At 42.8% G+C, this 22,575-nt stretch overlaps 1 protein-coding gene across 3 annotated transcripts in view; it reads left to right on the forward strand.

Annotated features, from left to right (window-relative positions):
• Positions 1–22,575, forward strand: part of UHRF2 (ubiquitin like with PHD and ring finger domains 2) — a 179,199-nt gene that overhangs the window by 109,005 nt on the left and 47,619 nt on the right. For all 3 annotated transcript variants that reach the window (XM_075128768.1, XM_048851776.2, XM_048851774.2), the window contains exons 6-8: positions 4,565–4,751; positions 9,272–9,395; positions 9,781–9,888. In XM_075128768.1, the coding sequence (XP_074984869.1) occupies positions 4,565–4,751; positions 9,272–9,395; positions 9,781–9,888 (419 nt within the window). The remainder of the gene's footprint in view (positions 1–4,564; positions 4,752–9,271; positions 9,396–9,780; positions 9,889–22,575) is intronic.

The following is a 22,575-nucleotide window of genomic DNA, read 5'->3' on the forward strand; positions in this document are numbered from 1 at the left end:
TGGTAGGCTTGCCTGAGCTCCTTAATTTTCACGCGGCACTGCTGCGGATCCCTGTTATAGCCTTTGTTCTTCATGCCATTGGGGACTCTTTCAAATATTTTGGCATTTTGTCTTTTTGAACGGAGTTCTGCCAGCACGGATTCGTCTCCCCATACAGCGGTCAGAACCCGTACCTCCCGTTCGGTCTATGCTGGAGCTCTTTTTCGATTCTGGGACTGCATGGTCTCCTGTGATGATGAGCTCGCCTGGCCAAACAGGAAATGAGATTCAAATGGAAATGAGTAGCTGTACTAATCATGAATGCATCCCAAGTCCTCAGGGCTACTTAATCATTAAAAAACACTTGCTTTTATAACGTGTATTATATTTTAAAAGGTACATTCACCAGAGGTCTCTTCTCTGGCTTCGTTGGGTTGGGAGGGTATTTCAGTGAGGGTGAGCAAAAGATCCTGGCTGTTGGAGAGAACGGTGTGCTGTGTGCTCTCCTCAAGCTCGTCGTCCTCCTCCTCATCTTCCCCATCCGCAAAATTCTCAGGCATGGCGGAGAGTACCCCATCGTCGGAGTCCATGGACAGGAGTGGGGTAGTGGTGGCGCCCCCCCCCCCCCCCAAGAATTGCGTGCAGCTCAGCGTAGAAGCGTCATGTCTGGGGCTCTGTCCCAGTGCGTCCGTTTGATTCTTTGGTTTTCTGGTACGCTTGTCTGAGCTCCTTAAGTTTCACGCGGCACTGTGTTGCATCCCTGCTGTAGCCTCTGTCCCTCATGGCCTCGGAGATTTTTTGAAATGTTTTTGCATTTCATCTTTTGGAACGTAGTTCTGATAGCATGGATTCCTCTCCCCATACAGCGATCAGATCCAGTACCTCCCCTTCGGTTCATGCTGGAGCTCTTTTTTGATTCTGGGACTGCATGATCACCTGTGCTGATGAGCTCGCCTGGCCAAACAGGAAATGAGATTCAAAAGTTCCCGGGGCTTTTCCTGTACACGTGGCCAATGTATCCGAGCTCAGAGTGCTGTCTCCTGTGCTGATGAGCTCTGCATGGTGACCAGTGCAGGTGAGCTTGCCTCGCTGGCGAAAAAGGAAATGAAATTCAAAAGTTTGCGGGACTTTTCCTGTATACCTGGCCAGTGTATCTGAGTTGAGAGCGCTGTCTAGAGTGGTCCCAACTGAACACCTTGGGTTAGCTCCCGGAGGCCAATACCATCGAATTGCATCCACAGTACCCCAAATTCGACCCAGCATGGCCGATTTCAGCGCTAATCCCCTCGTCGGTGTTGGAGTAAAGAAATCGATTTTAAGAGCCCTTTAAGTCGAAAAAAGGGTTTTGTCGTGTGGACAGGTGCAGGGTTAAATCGAGATAATGCTGCTAAATTCGACTTAAACTCGTAGTGTAGACCAGGCCTAGGTGAAAAGTTTCCCCTGGGGTGGAATACTGAGGCAGATTGCCTGGCTGCTGATTTTGAGCAGCCAGATACCATGGCTATTAGAATCAGGGAGGCTTTGGGACACCATTTTGATAATGAGTACCAATTATGGTGCATTTCTATACAGCAGTCTGCCATGCTTCATTAACTTCAATTATCTTGTTTTGCCTAAAAATTGTGGTGACTCCTAAGCAGGATTTGTACTAAGCAAATGATTAAATTGCATTTATGTATTGCTACCAGTGGCAATCGCTGTGTGTAAGACATAAATAAAGAGCAGCTCTCTTAAAGAGAGTTTGTTTTTATTAAACACCAATCAACACACACAAAAGGCACGGTGGGAAGGAAGAAAACAGTGAAGAGCAGCGTAGGCTCTCAGAGCTGTGCATAAGTCCAGATATAATTTTGGAAGCTGTCCAAAGGCGTAGTGTGAACGGGGCATCGAGACATTCCGGTTAATTGTAAGGAATATGTGGGAGGATTTTGGGGAGGGCATGGAAAACAATTCTGTATTAGCTGCGGGGACTGGGCGGGGGGGAAAGCACTTATCTATCCTGACTGTTAGGTGATCAGGGACTTTAACATTTCTGTTTGCTCCTCCATCACTTTTATCATTCACTCTTGGCCTTTAGAATGTGCTTCTTACTCTGCCTTTCATTTTCTCTCCCCTCCCTGGGTTCACTTTTTTTGGCCTCTGGGGATTGGAGCACCTCTCAGAACATGTTCTCCTTGCTACAACTTGGTCGCTTCCGTCTATCTGGAGAAGGCACTCCGCTGGTGTGTAGGGGGTTCCCCTGAAGGCTACATCTGCAGAAGCACAAGAAACAATACACAGAAGCATGATTTAGTTCACGCACAGCATTAAATCATTACAGTAAAATACACTTCTTGTAACTACCAATTACTTTCTCACTGACCCTTGGCAAGCACACAACTCTGCAAACAGCCTAAACATGGTGAGTTCTGCCCGGGTGGGGTGTAGGTGATGTTTTCAGGGGATCAGTGAAGGCAAATAGGGACAATATTGTAAATTCTGCCACCATTTTCCACAGGCCAGGCAATGGTTATCGAAGCTGATATCTGACTCCTGAGGGTAAGCAAGGATGCAGGGGTGCATCTACTGCACGTTTGCAGGTTTAGACCCAATCCGTATGCTGCTCACCTGCGTGCCATTTTGGTCCCTGCACAAGTGATTGCCGAGTGGTGCTGGAAAGTTTCCTACAATGGGGGAAGGAACAAAGCAGCTCTGCCAAGGAACCTTTGGCAGAGGATCGGCGAGTACCTCCAGGAAAGATTCCTAAAGATTTCTGGAGGATTCCTGTGAAATCTTGGTGTGCATTAACACACTGTTCCGTCACACTGCTTAGCTTCACTGTGGAATGGGGAGCACACTCAAACACAGCTAGTCTTGTGCATTTCTATCCCTTTCACCCGCTTCTACAATATACAGAGCAAAGGACAGCTGTACCTCATACTGAGCAGCATCAACTGAAAAAGATCACTTATGAGAGCTCTCATCGTTTGCATCATGTGCGCCAGAGACAGACCACTGGGATTGGCTAGATCCCTCCAGAATGTATTTCTTTTCACCCTCCCAAAGAGATCTCCAATACTTTAGTTTTAAATGCCTTGCTAGCTTCATTAAACTTCCACCACTTGGTTTTCTGTACTGCTTTGGATGTTTTCTTCTCATGAATGATATGTACCCATAGTCAAGAACCAGCATTCTGTGCTGAGTTACAATGCTTTCTCTGGGAATGACCTTACAGATTTTGATGTTCTTCAGCTCAGTTCAGTTTATTAGGAAACAGTTCATCTGTGCCCCTATGCTACCGCTTTTAAAGGTAATCATTTTTCTTCCTTAGTGAAAAAAGTATTCACTGTCAAATCATATATCTGAGCATACTGTTACCTTTCCTTGTTCCTGTGTCCATATCCACAACTGCCATTGTACCATTTGAAGCTTTACCTTCTCTCTCATGTGACCATTAAGGTTGGCACTAGTGATGACTCTTTCATTCTTTATTGCTTTCTGTATAATAGTGTCTGTTTTCCCACTTGTGATGCATATGAACATATAACTTTTAGGGGCACATTTTCAAAAGCTAGCTTAACCAAAGTCACCCTGTGTCTTATCCTCTCCACATCCACTACACATTCCCACATTACTTTGTCTAAAACTGTACCAACTCTTTCTCATATTAGATATGCCACAGTATAGTAGCTTATAGCCTTTGCCTTTGCTCCCTTCCATTTGGTTTCTTGAATTCAGGCAATCTGTACTTTCCTTTTCATTAATATTTGAAGCAGCCCCTCACATTTCCCAGTTAATATCTGTGTTCCAAGATGCCAGTCTTATTTTGTGGATTCCCATCTTTGATCATATCTGTCCAGAATGGTTTATGTAAAAATGATCCTGCATTTAATCAAATAAAAATGAAACTTTAAGTTCCTCTTTATTTGATCTTGTAAAAAAAATTTCCCCCCTAGAGTTCTATTAAAGTTGACTGTGGCTAAAGTTTGCAGTTTTGTTCATGTTCTTCTGCAGAAACTTTTTTGGTCTAATCCTGCAAAGACTTATACATGAATATCTTTTCTCATGTGAGCAGTTCCATCAGATTGGATAAGGTTATTCACAGGAGTGGTTACTCACTGAAGCCTTCATGGAATTAGTCCATTGTCCTGTAATAAGCTCCATGTGGGCAGACTCTCTTTGAAATCAGTGGAGCTTGTCATGGGTGTAGGAATTGAGGCCTTTTTTGATGGAGTAAAAGTAAAATATCTTTTTGCTTTTTCATCACCATCCTGATGGCAAGGGGATTGAGAAGATTTTGTGCCTGGGCTGGTAAATGGTAATGACTGTTTTGCAAGTCTGTCATACAAGACCACAAATTGACATGGAATTAGTATTATATATGTAACATTATGATATATGTAGTTTTGTAAATAAATGGTTCTCAATAGTTATCATTATGCCTGACTTTTTTTTTTTTTTTTTTTAAAACAGACAGTAGGAAAGTTCCTGCACTCACAGCATTACAGTACATTTTCCCCTTCTCCTTTTCCCTCCCCATAATGGCATATTTATGAATCTAAAATCACTTCTCTGAGGCTTAACGTTTTCTACTTTATCTTCACAGGAAAGAGTGGCCCTGAGTGCAAGCACTGTAGGGCAGACCCAGATACGGAATGTCGCTTTTGCTCCTGCTATTTGTGTGGTGGAAAACAGGATGCTCACATGCAACTTCTGTGCGATGAATGTAATATGGCCTACCATATATACTGCCTGAATCCACCTTTAAGCAAGATACCAGAAGATGAGGACTGGTAAATATAAAAGGATGATACTTTATGCAAAATTCATGCGGGCCTTTAGTCGTGTCTAAAGAGAGTGACCCCAAGAAATTAGACTTTTTTGCAGAAATGTATGCTCTTTTGCTTCTTCGTAGATGTGTATCTCAAACTACTAACATATCTGGGATTTTGTCATCCTTTATTGACAAGTTTCCCTAAGAACAAAAATTGGCGCTCAAAAGAGATTAGCTCTGAAGTTCAGCTCTTAGCAAAGCATTCTCTCCAGGCTGTCCTAGAAATCTCGGCTACACCATCTCATTCAGTGTTCACTGCAGTAACTTACCAGATGTTCTTAAGGGATACCTAAATAGGTCCAAGCCACTATGGGGATCTGCCTTTTTGAAGGTTCAGATCCTTTTAGTTCAAAAACTAATGAATATGTTTGCTCCCTTAAAGGACTCCAGAGCAGTATTTTAGTCTCTTGGACTATATGTGTAATAGCAGAGAGAGCCCTTTGGGTTCTAAAAGCAACCTCAATAAAGACTGAAATGAAGACATATCAATATTCCAGTGACTCTCCTTCTCTGCCACGCCCAGAAGAAGAGATCTTTTTTTCCTCTCTGTCAGCTCCATTTCTTCCTCAAACAAGCAGCAGGCTTGATGAGCATGTTGGGAGCCCCAGCATAACACTAAGAGCCCTACTTAGTGTTTCTTCAGTTTGGCAACCATCTATCCCTATTCTTCCAGCCTTGAACTGAGTATTAGTTCATACTTTTAGGCCCAGGAGGTAATTTCCACAGGATATGGAATTCAGTTCACGTCCTTCCCACACCCCACTCACCTTCCCTGTCCTCCTTCGTGGACTTCTGTCATGAGAGACTCTTAAGAGAGAAAGTTCTTCAAGAGTATGAAGACAATGGTTTGGTGCCACTATTAGAGGGCAGTCCATTTCCACTCCAAGATTAAGTGGATAAGAGTACATACATATAAGATATCAGATGGCAGGCCTAAAACCCTGTAGAGAGGATAGCGCTCATTCTATTAGAGCCTAGGTACCCTGCTCAGCCGTATTTAGGAACATTGCCGTACTGGAGAATTGGAAAAACACCACCTGGAACTCCATTCATATCTTTGTAAAACATCAATCCTTGGACTTGGACAGTCCAGATATGATGCCAATTTTGGCCAAGTATTGCAATCCCTATTCAATTAGGACTACTCAGACCCTCTACCACTCTTATGGAGACTGCTTCTTAGTCACCAGAAGTGGGATCCACACGGACAACACATAAAGAAGAAAAACAAGTTACTCACCTTGTCAATAACTAGTTTTTCAATATAGTTTGGGTGTTTGGATCCTGCCTTCCTCTGCTCTATTCTGGAGTCCTATGTATGTTTGGAACTCTGGACTAGAGGGGAACCGAGTGGCAATCGGGACCATTAGGCGATATATTCCCTCCGGTGGGACATCTAGGGCATATTTACCGCTCCCCAGACACTCCTGGCCAAAAGATTCTGAACTTACACCCGTACCAGAAGTGGGATCCACATGTACAAAACATTTAGAATAACCACAGTGACTGATGAGGTATATAACTTTTCTTCCATTTTAAAATTTAACTTTGTTTTGTTTGCAGTATAGGCGTATGCGTTCTGAGTTTTATTCATAAAGGTAGATGAACTGTTCTGGCCAGGGAAGCCAGTGCCATGGAATGGCACAGCTATGGCCTTGCTGCTTGTCCACTTCTTGTAGGTTATGTAGCAGTGCCAATCCTATGAGGTCCTTGCACTCACTTTTGTGTAAAGGATTGCAGTTCTGCAATGTAATGCCACTGCACAGAAATGTAAAAGAAGCGTTCTTCCTTTTCTCTTCCTGCCTTGCATACTAATTTAGGTTCATGGCAGAGTTTGACCCTTAGTTGAATACCAGATATTTGTTTATTTTAAAAGTAGAAAATTGTCCATTTTAAATTTTAATAATTTAAACTTGGCAGCCCCCAGTTCCACCCCACAGTTTGGGAAATACTGATAAGGCATTTTCATACAGATCAGAACCAGTCTATTTATATGATAAACAGTATTTAATATTCCATACAAAGCTCAGTTAAGGAAACATTAAGATTGCTTGGTTAAGCAATCTTAAAGCAGGAAATGCCATAGTTAAAGCTGCGTGCACACTTCCAAATTTGCCTTATTGTGAATACGCATTATTCCACAGTCCTTTTTATTGCATTCTACTTTTCAAATAATAGAACGTAACTTCATACAGTTTTGGGATAACCTTAGATACGGATGGCTACCTCTATTTTTTCATTCCTTACTAATTTCACTGTCCTAGTGAAGTACCTTTATTGACTTTAGTGTGAAATACTGGCCTCATTTAATAGGAGTCTTGCTATTGACTTCAATTCTACCAGAATTTCACCCTTAAACTTCTTGTAATAGTTTGTCTGTCACCATCCATAAACTCTTTACATTTTATTTTTTAACCAGCAGCACAGCCTGTCTTGTGTGTAATTCAAGGAATAAGTCAATTGACTAAGAAATTAACTGTTCATACATACATAGCACAACCTTCTTAAGCTGCTCACTGTTAAAAATGTTGCCAAAAATGCAGGACAAAATGTGTTGTATATGCATAGCAAGAGATGTTAGAAGACTCCTAACTAGGTCAAATCCACACCCATTTTCCATGGAACACTCAAAGATATTTCTGATTAAGGGGCTTGATCCTACAAGATGCTGAGCACTCTGGCCCTGATGCAGCAAAGCACTTTAACATTCGGTTAGCTTTAAGCAAATGAGTAGTCCTACTGCCAAATTTCGGCAATTTCCAGTTGAATGGGACTGCTCATGCTAAAGTACTGTGCTTTGGATCAGGGCCAGACTGCTCAGCATATTACTAGATCTTGCCCAAAGAGAAGTATTTCCCTGTCAAATGTGAAAACTTTCAAATCCTTGCTCTTTTGCTGTATGATCTTGGGAAATAAACTTACCATCTTTGTACCTCAGTATATATGTGACACTTCCTGGGGGTACCCAGGGTTGTGAGGCATCTCGCTACCACCTGCCATTAGTGTGATGAAGCCTTTTCTGTGCCTGTCAGGGTCAGCTCCCTCACAAGCACTCTCGTCTCAGCCTAGGCAGGCTCTGCGGTCCTCTGCAAGTTCACCATAGGCTCTTCCCCAGGCCCTCTGAGCATCTCTTTAGAGTGTCCAGGCCCAATCCGTTGAATACTCACACAGTTCCCAAAGAAGTAGTATACTGCTGATTACCAGCTTCACCTAAGATCACCACTGCACACAGCAGTTAGGTAAGTTTATAGTAAAACCAAGAAGTGTATTTAACAAAATACAGAGATTCAAATGAGAGCAAGTAGAAATATTTGGTAACAACTGGTTACATGTAAAATGAAATTATAACCTGCTTTCTAGAGCCTAGAGTTAACTAACAAGACATTTTCCTATCTAATGAAGTTTAGCTTACCAAAGTCTTTCTCTCAGCATTTAACAGCCAGCTTGGCTGTGACCCTCTCTTCATAAGACAAGTACACTGTCAGCTTGTCCTTTAGGTGACGGATGCAGAATTTTTCTCTTTACCTCCAGTTATAGTTCCAACATTCCTTTGTCTTTGTTCATAAACAGGACACGCCCATTACTTGTTTTTCCTGTGGGGAACCTCCTTGTAGTTTTCACAATTTCCTGATTAGCATTTTGCTTAGTCTGTAAATAGACAACCATTGTGAAGAACACAATACTCAATTTACCTATAGCCAGGCAGATGTCTTCTGCCTGAAAGCAACTTATTAACACTTTCTGGTAACCAGCCCTAATTCACAGGCATTAAGAACATAATTTTCACTATGTATACATAACTTCTTGCATATTATCCGTACATACATTTCTCAGTGATTGTGATGACCAGTATGACACAGACTTTCAGCAAAAACCTTAAATGCCACTCTTTGGCAAACTATTATGTAGATACCAGATCCAGGGGATCCCAGTAACCCTTATGTGCTCTTGTGCCCTCTTCCAGTTGGCATAAAGAGATTCCTGTTTCATAACATAATAGGTTTGTTATAATATATACCTCATAAGTATGTTGTCAGTTTTTCTTACAGTGTGGTTGGCAGCCTCTTATTCTTATTATTCTTATAGTCAGCCATGCAGAACTCACACAGCTAAAGTCTAATCTGGCTCATGCCTCACTGTTCAGTAAGATCCAATCTCAAGGTCAAAATCAGAGCCTTGAGTTACACCTGTATATCCATATTGAAGACAATGAGATGGCACAAATTTGAATTGGAGGTGGAATTAGGAGTTACTTTTTAGTTAGAACTCTGCTTTAATGTATACTTTAAGTATTTTGAGAATTTAGGAGGAAAAGTACAGTATAAATGCAAAGCATTATTATTATCAGTTTTATTACACTGGAATTGTTTGAGGTTGGCAAAACCTTGAAAATATGGATTAATCAACACCATTCTGGCTACACCAAATATGTTGCCATTAGGTTAAGCGATTTAAAAATCTGTCAACCTTTTTTTTAAGGTACTGTCCTTCTTGCAAAAATGATTCGAATGAAGTTGTAAAGGCTGGGGAAAAGCTCAAGCAGAGTAAAAAGAAAGCAAAGATGCCATCTGCCAGTACTGAGAGTCAGCGAGACTGGGGCAAGGTAAAGTGTATTTCAAGAATAAATATAACTCTGTGTGTGTGCGTGTGTGTGTCATATCTGTGACTATACATATAAATTAACTGTGCAAAGTTCAGTACTAAATTACACATCATGCAATCTTCAGTGGAATTGCACAGTGTGTAAACCAATGCTGAATTTTTCCCATCGTCTCCACTCCAAAAGTTAAAACAGTCAATATCCTTTTTTTTAAAGTTGACTGGAGACAAGGATTATAAATAAAAACTAGAATTTACATAAAATTGATTGAAAAAATGTATATAAAATATTTTTATCATAATAGTCAGAGATCCTTATGTCTGCATCAACTTTGAAAAGAAACTTTAAATATAATAAAATTAGTTTCTTCTCTCTGATATGTTGGTAGGGTATGGCTTGTGTTGGTCGTACTAAGGAATGCACTATTGTTCCTTCTAACCACTATGGACCTATACCTGGCGTTCCTGTTGGAACAACCTGGAAATTCAGAGTTCAGGTATGTTGCTTTAGAATTCTCTATTGTGTATATTCTCTAGTGTATATTCTCTATTGGTACAAGAATGGTTTTGGTATTGATTGCCGTCATTTTCAGTAGAATAAAGTACGGTGGGCACAATTAAGAGTTCATTCTGGGTTTAGAGCTACTACTAGTTGTAGTCATCAATACTATACTTAAAATGGGGAATAGCACTGGAATTGGTAATGCCTCCAAAACTCAAATGAACTTTTGAAGTGCACCCACTGTAATTAGGATTCATTTTCAGTCTTTCATATCAAGATCCTGAATGGAACACTCAGTGTGCTATCGGGTTAGACTTTAGAAAACGTTTAATGGCTTTTTCACAAAGTGGCACAAATCTTTCTCAGGTGAGACATAACTGATACCAGTACCTTCAGTTGTTGTTTCCTCTTTTCCCCTGCCTCATCTGACATTGAGAAATACTAAGACTAATCCACATAATTGATTTTTTGTTTTTCTAGTTAGGAAAGTGGTCATTTTTTATTTTCAAAACTGGCTAATTCTTTTTCTCCTGCTTTGACTCTACTGATTTGGACAGAAATAATAATAATTATCCAATCCATCTTAATAGAGGATAACTCCTTTTTTGAGGGTGGAGGGGCTGGCTTGGAGAATAAAGACATCTGAAAGCCCCTCCTTCTGGCATGTTTGCTGAACTGACTGTCCTTCCATTATCTCTTCCTCCAAAGAGGAGACCAGATATTTCCTTTTCTAAGTTCAATGAAGTTTGTTTAGCAAGGGACACTTTTTTTTTACTAATGGAAAACAAGTTTCTCTTGTATTTTTTTAGAGGAATTTTATATTTTGGAATGGTATATGGGTCTTGGGGCAAATTTCCATGGCATCAGAAATTTTCTCTTGTGCTGATCACTTAGCGGCAATGTTCTCGTTTCCTCACCTACTCATTCAGCCACCAGTTTAGCTGCTTCTTACTTAGCTGCAGAACAGATTAAGGACTCTCTTGGTGGTTCAGCAAAGTGGGTTTGACACCTGACACTAGTTTGTCTTCCTTTTAGAATCATCGTTTTGCTTCTAGAACTCGCTAGCTTTGTATTTTTGCTAGAAGGTTGTTTGGAATCACATGGGAGATGGTAACAGAGTAGTTGGAAACAGAAGTTATGGTCCTTCCAGAGTCCCTGAAAACCAACAAAAGGATGAACTTGAGTTCCAGCTCCAATTTCCCAGATTGCAGAGATCCGTCAAATTGTCCTCCAAAGTTAAGTCCAGAGCTCTGGTGCTAAAAAAAAATAAAATAAAATAAAAATCAGATAAAAGCAGTTACTCTCCTTGAAGGAATCCCATCGCAACAAAGGGAAGAAAGCGTAAATCTAATAAGAAAATAGCTCCTAAAATTCAGAAACACAAGCATTCATCTTAAATGTTGACCTTCTCATAGGATTTGTAAACTATTCAGAACATATTGTCTGTATATGTGTTTTTACAGCGACTGACACAGAGGACCCTAATATAATTGAGGCCTCTGGTGTTACTGTAGTACAAATAATAACGAGGAAGGATCTGTACTCAAAATGTAGGAAGGGCTCTTTTTTCCTTCAGAAGCCTTCGAGATGATGCTGCAGTAGATGATTAACTTCATAGGTTTACTCCTTAATATTTGAATGCCTAATCTGTTAAATCAATGTCTTCTGCATCATGCAGACACATTCCACTTAGCTGCATGGATTTGAAGAGATATAATAACAAAAAGCTACTTTGTCCAAGAGATAAACATCTCCCTCCGTCAGAGCAACGGTAGACAATTGTTTTGCGCCCTTTTCCATGGATTGCCCGAGCAGACGCCATAGCACAGCAAGCATGAAGTCCGTTCAGCTCACCGCAGCAGTTATGACCATTGTAAACACCTCGCGCATTATCATGCAGTTTATGCAGAACCAGCACCTGAAAAACCAGGCAAGGAGGTGACGGAAGCACAGCGATGAGGACATGAACACAGATTTCTGTTCTGTAAAACTGCGGTCCCCAGCAATTTGGAGATCATGGTGATGCTGGGGCAGGCTCATGCCGTGGAATGCCGATTTTGGGCCTGGGAATCAAGCACAGAGTGGTGGGACCACATAGTATTGCAGGTTTGGGATGACTCCCAGTGGCTCCAAAACTTTCGCATGCGAAAGAGCACTTTTGTGGACCTTTGTGACTTACTTTCCCCTGCCCTGAAGCACAAGAATACCAAGATGAGAGCAGCCCTCACAGTTGAGAAGCAAGGGGCGATAGCCCTGTGGAAGCTTGCACCGCGAGACAGCTACCGGTCAGTCAGAATCAATTTGGAGTGGGCAAATCTACTGTGGGGGTAGCTGTGATGCAAGTAGCGAACGCAATCATTGAGCTGCTGCTATCAAAGGTAGTGACTCTGGGAAATGTGCAGGTCATAGTGGATGGCTTTGCTGCAATAGGATTCCCTAACTGGTGGGGCCATAGACGGAACCCATATCCCTATCTTGGCACCGGAGCACCAAGGCAGCGAGTACATAAACCGCAAGGGGTACTTTTCAATGGTGGTGCTGCAAGCACTGGTGGATCACAAGGGACGTTTCACCAACATCAACGTGGGGTGGCCGGGAAAGGTACATGACGCTCGCATCTTCAGGAACTCTGGTCTGTTTCAAAAGCTGCAGGAAGGGACTTTATTCCCAGACCAGAAAATAACCGTTGGGGATGTTGAAATGCCTATAGTTATCCTTGGGGACCCAGCCTACCCCTTAATGCTGTGGTTCATGAAGCCATACACAGGCACCCTGGACAGTAGTCAGGAGCTGTTCAACTATAGGCTGAGCAAGTGCAGAACGGTGGTAGAATGTGCATTTGGGCGTTTAAAAGCGTGCTGGCACAGTTTACTGACTCGGTTAGACCTCAGCGAAACCAATATTCCCATTGTTATTACTGCTTGCTGTGCGCTCCACAATATCTGTGAGAGTAAGGGGGAAGACGTTTATGGCAGTGTGGGAGGTTGAGGCAAATCGCCTGGCTGCTGATTATGCGCAGCCAGACACCAGGGCGGTTAGAAGAGTACAGGAGGGTGCATTGCACATCAGAGAAGATTTGAAAACCAGTTTCATGACTGGCCAGGCTACGGTGTGAAAGTTCTGTTTGTTTCTCCTTGGTGGAACCCCCCCTCCCCTCCCCTTCTTCCCTCCCCCCCTCCAGTTTCACTCTACTTTCCAGTAAGCTAAGCACCCTCCGCTCCCCCCTTCGATCACCACTTGCAGAGGCAATAGAGTAATGGTTGCTTCTTCATTCATGCATTCTTTATTTATTCATCACATAAATAGGGGGATAACTGCCAAGGTAGCCGAGGGGGGTGGTGGAGGAGGGAAGCACCGGGTAGGGTGGTGAAGGAGGGAAGGACAAGGCCACACAGCACTTTAAAACTTACTGAATGCAAGCCTCCTTTTGTTTGGACACTCCTCTGGGGTGGAGTGGCTGAGTTGCCAGAGGCCCCTCACCGCGTTCTTGGGCGTCTGGGTGAGGAGGCTACGGAACTTGGGGAGGAGGGCGGTTGGTTACACAGGGGCTGTAGCAGCAGTCTTTTCTCCTGCTGCCTTTCCTGTAGCTCAACCATACGCTGGAGCATATGAGTTAGATCCCACAGGAGCCCTAGCATTGCCGCATGCCTTCTCTGATCTGTCTGCCGCCACCTCTCCTCACGTTCATCGGCCACTTTCCTGTACTCTGCTATTGTGTCCCTCCCCACATTCTGCTGAGCTCTGTCAGTCCCGGATGACTGCATGAGCTCAGAGAACATTTCATCGCACGTGCGTTTTTTTGCCTCCTTATCGGAGATAGCCCTTTGGGACGGAGGAGGGAGGCTTGAAACATTTGCAGCTACTGGAGGAAAAAAAGGGAGTGAAGTATTTTAAAAGGTACATTTTACAGAAGAATGGCTATACTCTTTCACGGTGAACAACACTATTCACATTACATAGCACATGTGATTTTGGTACAAGGTCGCATTTTGCATCTTCTATTGCGTGCCTGCGGCTTTGGTGTTAGAGATCACACACGCAATGACAGGCAACAGAATTCAGCTTTTAGGCGGCCATGGTAAATCATAGTCTTTCGCCCTCTGCAACCTTCACAACAGCAGCGCCCTCCTCTCCCATACCAAGCAAAGCACGTTGAGTTGGCCATTTAGTGCTGCGGTTTTCCTGTTAAAGTGCAGCAGCAGAAACCAAACTAACCCCCCTGTCCCATCCAGTTCTCTGGGAGGATCACTTTACCCCTCCCTCCACCACGTGGTTGGTATCAGGGAAGATCCCTGCTAGCCAAATGCAAACAGCTCAGCGCCAATGACCCCCCTCCCTGCTGCGTGACTAACTGCAGGGAGGATTTCTTTTCAGGCACAGACAAATAGCCCAGCAGGAACGGGCACCTCTGAATGTCCACTTACTGAAACCACCCTATTTCAACCAGGTGAGCATGAATGATATCACTCTCCTGAGGGTAATACAGAGAGATAAAGAACGGATGATGTTTGAATGCCAGCAAACACCAGGACCGTACGCTGCAATGCTTTGTTCCGCAATGATTCCCGATTACGTGCTACTGGCCTGGCATAGTAAAGTGTCCTACCATAAAGGACGGAATAAGGTTGCCTATGACACCTCCCCAGAAACCTTTTGCAAAGGCTTTGGGAGTACATCCAGGAGAGCTTTATGGAGATGTCCCTGGAGGATTTCCGCTCCATCCCCAGACACGTTAACATACTTTTCCAGTCGCTGTACTGGCCACGAATGCCAGGGCAAATTAATGATTAAACACACTTGCTTTTAAACTATGTATAATATTTACAAAGCTACACTCACCAGAGGTCCCTTCTCCGCCTTCAGGGTCTGGGAGCCCGCCTTGGGTGGGTTCAGGGGGAACTGGCTTCAGGTCCAGGGTGAGAAACAGATCCTGGCTGTTGGGGAAACCAGTTTCTCAGCTTCCTTGCTGTGAGCTACCTACAACCTCTTTCTCATCATCGTCTTCCTCGCCCCAAAACCCACTTCCGTGTTGCCTGCCACTCCTTGGATGGAGTCAAAGCACAGGGTTGGAGTAGTGGTGGCTGCACCCCCTAGAATGGCATGCAGCTCATCATAAAAGCGGCATGTCTGGGGCTCTGAACCGGAGCAGCCGTTTGCCTCTCTGGTTTTTTGGTAGGCTTGCCTGAGCTCCTTAATTTTCACGCGGCACTGCTGCGGGTCCCTGTTATAGCCTTTGTTCTTCATGCCATTGGGGACTCTTTCAAATATTTTGGCATTTTGTCTTTTTGAACGGAGTTCTGCCAGCACGGATTCGTCTCCCCATACAGCGGTCAGAACCCGTACCTCCCGTTCGGTCTATGCTGGAGCTCTTTTTCGATTCTGGGACTGCATGGTCTCCTGTGATGATGAGCTCGCCTGGCCAAACAGGAAATGAAATTCAAATGGTAATGAGTAGCTGTACTAACCATGAATGCATCCCAAGTCCTCAGGGCTACTTAATCATTAAAAAACACTTGCTTTTATAACGTGTATTATATTTTAAAAGGTACATTCACCAGAGGTCTCTTCTCTGGCTTCGTTGGGTTGGGAGGGTATTTCAGTCAGGGTGAGCAAAAGATCCTGGCTGTTGGGGAGAACGGTGTGCTGTGTGCTCTCCTCAAGCTCGTCCTCCTCCTCCTCATCTTCCCCATCCGCAAAATTCTCAGGCATGGCGGAGAGTACCCCATCGTCGGAGTCCACGGACAGGAGTGGCGTAGTGGTGGCGCGCCCCCCCCCCCAAGAATTGCGTGCAGCTCAGCGTAGAAGCGGCATGTCTGGGGCTCTGTCCCAGTGCTTCCGTTTGATTCTTTGGTTTTCTGGTACGCTTGTCTGAGCTCCTTAAGTTTCACGCGGCACTGTGTTGCATCCCTGCTGTAGCCTCTGTCCCTCATGGCCTCGGAGATTTTTTGAAATGTTTTTGCATTTCATCTTTTGGAACATAGTTCTGATAGCATGGATTCCTCTCCCCATACAGCGATCAGATCCAGTACCTCCCCTTCGGTTCATGCTGGAGCTCTTTTTTGATTCTGGGACTGCATGATCCCCTGTGCTGATGAGCTCTGCATGGTGACCTGTGCTGATGAGCTCGCCTGGCCAAACAGGAAATGAGATTCAAAAGTTCCCAGGGCTTTTCCTGTACACGTGGCCAATGCTTCCAAGCTCAGAGTGCTGTCCAGAGCGTCACAATGGTGCACTGTGGGATGGTTCCCGGAGGCCAATACCTTCGAATTGCGTCCACACTAACCCTAATTCGAAACGGCGATGTTGATTTTAGTGCTAATCCCCTCTTTCTGGTGGAGTACAGAAATCTGTTTTAAGAACTCTTTATGTTGAAAAAAATGGCTTTGTTGTGTGGAGGGCTGCAGAGTTAATTCGATGTAACGCTTCTAAATGTGACATAAACTCGTAGTGTAGACCAGGCCTTACAAAATCACAGTTTGAGCATCTACAGTGTGTAAGAGAGAGCCTATTATCTCGCGTTTCCTTTTAGAAGATATTTAGATAATATGCTTTTTATTAGTGACATATATACCTTTTATGTACAGCCACAAACCTGCAAAAAATTCTAGGCACCAAGAATAGGGATTTATCCTAAATACAAATTATCTACCTTTAATTATTTGCTGTACAGACAAGTAAAGTGTTTTGTAAAAGGAAGAACAAATCCAGGGTAACATAACCTACTTTCTTGGTAGAGTCAAGGATCTTTTGCCCTGATTTTTCACTACATTGCACTGGTTTTATACTGATGTCAATAGAGTTACACCAGCATAAAACTAATGTAAGAGGGTTAAATCAAGCTCTTATGTCACATTTAGGAACGTGATCTGTTTTACAAATTCTATTTTGAAAAAAGAGAACTTACAGTTGAGAATGTTGTTTCAGTGTTGTGCGCACGGAATTTTCATAGATTACAAGAGCAGAAGGGATCATTTTGATTATCTGATTTGATCTTTGGTATAACACAGGTCACACGACATCCCCAAAATAATTCCAAGAGGATATCATTTAGAAAAACATCCAATCTTGATTTTAAAATTGTTAATGATGGAGAATCCACTACATCCCTTGATAAATTGTTCTTATGATTAATAGCTATCACCATGTCTGAATTTGTCTAGCTTCAATTTCCAGCCACTGGATTGTGTCATACCTTTCTTTGCTATATTGAAGAGCCAGTTATTAAATATTTGTTCCCCATGTAGATACTTATAGACTGGAATCAAGTCAACCCTTAACCTTCTGTTTGTTAAGCTTAACTAGATTGAGCTCGTGGAATCTGTCATTATACATCATGTTTTCTAATCTTCTGATCCTTCTCGTGGTTCTTCTCTGAACCTTCTCCAGTTTATCAACATCCTCCTTGAATTGTGGACACCAGAGCAACATTCTCCCAGTGCCAAAAACAGAGATGTAATATCCTCTCTACTGCTATTCAGGATTCCCCTGTTTATGCATCCCAGAATCACATTAGCTCTGTGTCACACTGGGAGCTCCTGTTCAACTGATTTTTTCCCCCAGGGCCCCCAAATCTTTTTCAGAGTCACTGCTTCCCAGGATAAAGTCCCATCCTGTAAGTATGGCCTGCATTCTTTGTTCCAAGATGTACATCTTTACATTTAGCTGTGTTAAAATGCATATTGTTTGCTTGCACCCAGTTTACCAAGCAATTCAGATCTCTCTGACTCAGTCCTTTATCTGCTTCATTATTTACCACTCCCCCAATTCTGTGTCATCTTCAAACATTATCAAGGATGATTTATGTTTTTTTCCTAGGTTATTGATGAAACACACCCACGCAGTGATGATTCCCTATTTACAGTTACATTTTGAGCCCTATCATTTAGCCAATTTTTAAGCCATTTAATGTGTGCAATATTAATTTTATATTCTCGTTTTTTAATCAAAATATTGTGCCGTACCAAGTTCAAACACCTTACAGAAATCTAAGTATATTACATCAACCCTATTACCTTTATCAACCAAACCTGTAATCTAATAAAAAAAATTAATTAAAGCTATTTACCATTTACTTATATGTTCTCTGAAAATTCATTCAGTACTCAGTGTAACCTGTTCGTTTAGGAAAGTTTCAGTGTATTAATCATAATAAAGAGGTTGAATTCCTTTTTAAGGGCAAAAGTCAATCTTAACTATGCATTTGTGACAGTTCCTCTGTGGTAGCAGTGAGGCAGTTGAATTCCAGTCTAGTTCTACAGACCCTTCCTGACTGTGACACTGAGGTGAGCTGTACCATAGACACAGCCATCTGAGAATGACAAAGTTGCGTAATTTCTGTTTAGTCTAAAATTACGCTATGGCTCTCCATCTCTGTGTATTTTTCACAAAAATACTTGTTGCATTTGAGTAACCACTTAAAACTTTTGTTAGAAAAAGTGTAATTTCCATTATAGAATGTTCTGTGATATTTGACAGACTTTCAGACTATCAGAGTTCTGCATTTAGGACAGAAGAATCCCATGCACTGCTACAGACTAGGGACCAAATGGCTAGGCAGCAGTTCTGCAGAAAAGGACCTAGGGGTTACAGTGGACGAGAAGCTGGATATGAGTCAACAGTGTGCCCTTGTTGCCATGAAGACTAACGGCATTTTTGGCTGTATAAGTAGAAGCATTGCCAGCAGATCGAGGGACGTGATCATTCCTCTCTATTCGACATTGGTGAGGCCTCATCTGGAGTACTGTGTCCAGATTTGGGCCCCACACTACAAGAAGGGTGTGGAAAAATTGGGGAGAGTCCAGCGGAGGGCAACAAAAATGATTAGGGGACTGGAACACATGACTTATGAGGAGTGGCTGAGGGACCTGGGATTGTTTAATCTGCAGAAGATAAGAATGTGGGGGGATTTGATAGCTGCTTTCAACTACCTGAAAGGGGGTTCCAAAGAAGATGGATCTAGACTGTTCTCAGTGGTAGCAGATGACAGAACAAGGATTAATGGTCTCAAGTTGCAGTGTGGGAGGTTTAGGTTGGATATTAGGAAAAACTTTTTCATTAGGAGGGTCGTGAAGCACTGGAATGCATTACCTAGGGAGGTGGTGGAATCTTCTTCCTTTGAGGTTTTTAAGGCTTGACAAAGCCCTGGTTGAGATGATTTAGTTGGGGATTTGTCCTGCTTTGAGCAGGGGGTTGGACTAGATGACCTCCTGAGGTCCCTTCCAACCCTGATATTTTATGATCATCATGTCCTATTCAAAACACACATTTATGAAGAGAATGAAAATAAGTAGTTGAAAGTCCAATTGTATTCTGAAAAGTTGATCTATAAAAATGGAATTGCAGAGTTCTGTGTTTATATCTCTCGTTGACTTCCAGATCAAATATTCTCAGGTTATAAATAAAAAAACAACTTTTCTAAGGGTATGTCTATATTATGAAATTAGGTCAATTTTATAGAAGTCGATCTTTAGAAAGCGATTTTGTACAGTCGATTGTGTATGTCCCCACTAAGTGCAGTAGATCGGCGGAGTGCGTTCTTAATACCGTGGCTAGCATCGACTCAAATAACTAACTATGAAATCCAATGGCAAATTGTATGACTTTATTCCTCCACTAGTGGCAAGTCCACACAGAAAATTCTTCTAAAGCTACCAGTTACTTCATTGGCTCCAGTGGTGAAGGACTGTGCTGTGGAGCTAAAAATCCTAACCCTGCTGATAACCCCACATGATTCCACAGGATGAAATTTAAGTTTTTTCAAGTTTTAAGTTTTTAAAAAACATATAAAATAACATTATTTTAACATAGTTTATTAGACGTTAAGGTTGAAAAGTCAAATACTCAGAAGTTAGGAAATGCCCATGCAACTGTTGATGTGGTCTGCAGGACCCCTGTTTTGTGCTTCATTTTTGCAGAAGTTGAAAAAGTGTGGAGAATAAGGAAGGGAACTGCAGGAAGAAAAAGAACAATCTCATATTTAAAGGCATTTAGTGCTACTCTGGAAAACTGGATTTTATCCCTGCCTTTGCCACAGAGTTCCTATTGAAAGCTGGGCAAGTCACGTAAACCAAAATTTTCACAAGTGAGCATTGTGTGTTCCTCATTTTCTGGGTACTCAGCCTGAGGTACTCATTCCTGGGGTGAGATTTGCAAAAGTGCTGTGCACTGACAAAAGCAACTGAGGTCAATGGGAGCAGCGCTCTAAATATACAAAGTGCTAAGTACTCTGCTAGCTCAGACTAATGGCTTCTCAAGTTGTGAAACTAACAGTTGACAATTTTGGCCTTAAAATCTGTGCCTCAGTTCCACATGGGTAAAATGAGGATAATAAAACCACCTCAACAGTTGTGAAGAAAAAATTTATATATGTTTGTAAAGACCAAGATGGTATCAAGAGTACCATAGAAAACCCCCAAGGAAATTAATAATTTTTCTTCTGGTGATGGTCCCTATTGTATTCCACTGTGGGTTACATGTGTGCACCATGTGTCCAGAGCGGGAAAATTTGAAAATAATATCCAACCACCTCACATGTTCCTTCTCACTGCTGCATGATCCAGGTCAGAACCTGTTGCTTCGTCTTCACCACCCGGAGAGTCAACTGCTCAGAGAAGTTAATCTCCTGATCCCTTCTCAAGATATATGTTCCCTCCAGCAGCACCAATGATACCGCCTCTGGAACAGGAATCAGCTTTCTCATGGGGAGACTCTGATCAAGAGGAGTCTTTTGCTTCCTTACCCCTGCTCGGGGTTCTAGGGGTGTGTCTGTGCAGATTTGTTCTTGTGCTTTTTCAGGGAGTTTCTTGAACAGATGGTGTAGTTTCTGCACAGACACACCCCTAGAACCCCGAGCAGGGGTATTCTATCTGCTACCCAAGATCCATAAACCTGGAAATCCTGGACGCCCCATCATCTCAGGCATTGGCACCCTGACAGCAGGATTGTCTGGCTATGTAGACTCCTTCCTCATGCCCTACGCTACCAGCACTCCTAGCTGTCTTTGAGACACCACTGATTTCCTGAGGAAACTACAGTCCATCTGTGATCTTCCTGAAAACACCATCCTAGCCACTATGGATGTAGAAGCCCTCTACACCAACATTCAACATACAGATGGACTACAAGCCGTCAGAAACAGTATCCCCGATAATGTCACGGCAAACCTGGTGGCTGGACTTTGTCCTCACCCATAACTGTTTCACACTTGGGGAGAATGTATACCTTCAAATCAGCGGCACTGCTATGGGTACCCACATGGCCCCACAGTATGCCAACATTTTTATGGCTGACTTAGAACAACGGTTCCTCAGCTCTCGTCCCCTAATGCCCCTAATCTACATGTGCTACATTGATGACATCATCATCTGGACCCATTGAAAAGAAGCCCTTGAGGAATTCCACCATGATTTCAACAATTTCCATCCCACCATCAACCTCAGCCTGGACTAGTCCACACAAGAGATCCACTTCCTGGACACTTACAGTGCTAATAAGCGATGGTCACATAAACACCACCCTATACCAGAAACCTACTAACTGCTATACTTACCTACATGCCTCCAGCTTTCATCCAGACCACACTACACAATCCATTGTCTACAGCCAAGCTGTATGATACAACCGCATTTGCTCCAACCCCTCAGACAGAGACAAACACCTACAAGATCTCTATCAAGCGTTCTTACAACTACAATACCCACCTGCTGAAGTGAAGAAACAGATTGACAGAGCCAGAAGAGTACCCAGAAGTGACCTACTACAGGACAGGCCCAACAAAGAAAATAACAGAATGCCACTAGCCATCACCTTCAGCCCCCAACTAAAACCTCTCCAATGCATCATCAAGGATCTACAACGTATCGTGAAAGACGACCCATCACTCTCACAGATCTTGGGAGACAGGCCAGTCCTTGATTATAGACAGCCCCCCAACCTGAAGCAAATACTCACCAGCAACCACACGCCATACAACAAAAACACTAACCCAGGAAGCTATCCTTGCAACAAAGCCCGTTGCCAACTGTGTCCACATATCTATTCAGGGGACACCATCATAGGGCCTAATCACATCAGCCACCCTATCAGAGGCTCGTTCACCTGCACATCTACCAATGTGATATATGCCATCATGTGCCATCAATGCCCCTCTGCCATATACATTGGCCAGACCAGACAGTCTCTACGCAAAAGAATAAATGGACACACATCAGACGTCAAGAATTATAACATTCAAAAACCAGTTGGAGAACACTTCAGTCTCCCTGGTTACTCGATTACAGACCTAAAAGTCACAATATTACAACAAAAAACCTTCAGAAACAGACTCCGAGAGACTGCTGAATTGGAATTAATTTGCAAACTGGATACAATTAACTTAGGCTTGAATAAAGACTGGGAGTGGATGTGTCATTACACAAAGTAAAACTATTTCCCCATGTTTATTTTTCCCCCCTACCGTTCCTCACACGTTTTTGTCAACTGCTAGAATTGGCCCATCTTGAATATCACTACAGAAGGTTTTCCCCTCCCCCCTCCTACTGGTAATAGCTCACCTTAACTGATCACTCTCATTATAGTGTGCATGATAACATCCATTGTTTCATGTTCTCTGTGTGTGTGTGTGTGTATATATCTTCCTACTGTATTTTCCACTGCAAGCCTCCGATGAAGTGGGTTTTAGCCC

Source organism: Caretta caretta, chromosome 5 (assembly GCF_965140235.1).
Source record: "Caretta caretta isolate rCarCar2 chromosome 5, rCarCar1.hap1, whole genome shotgun sequence".
Lineage (NCBI taxonomy): Eukaryota > Metazoa > Chordata > Testudines > Cheloniidae > Caretta > Caretta caretta.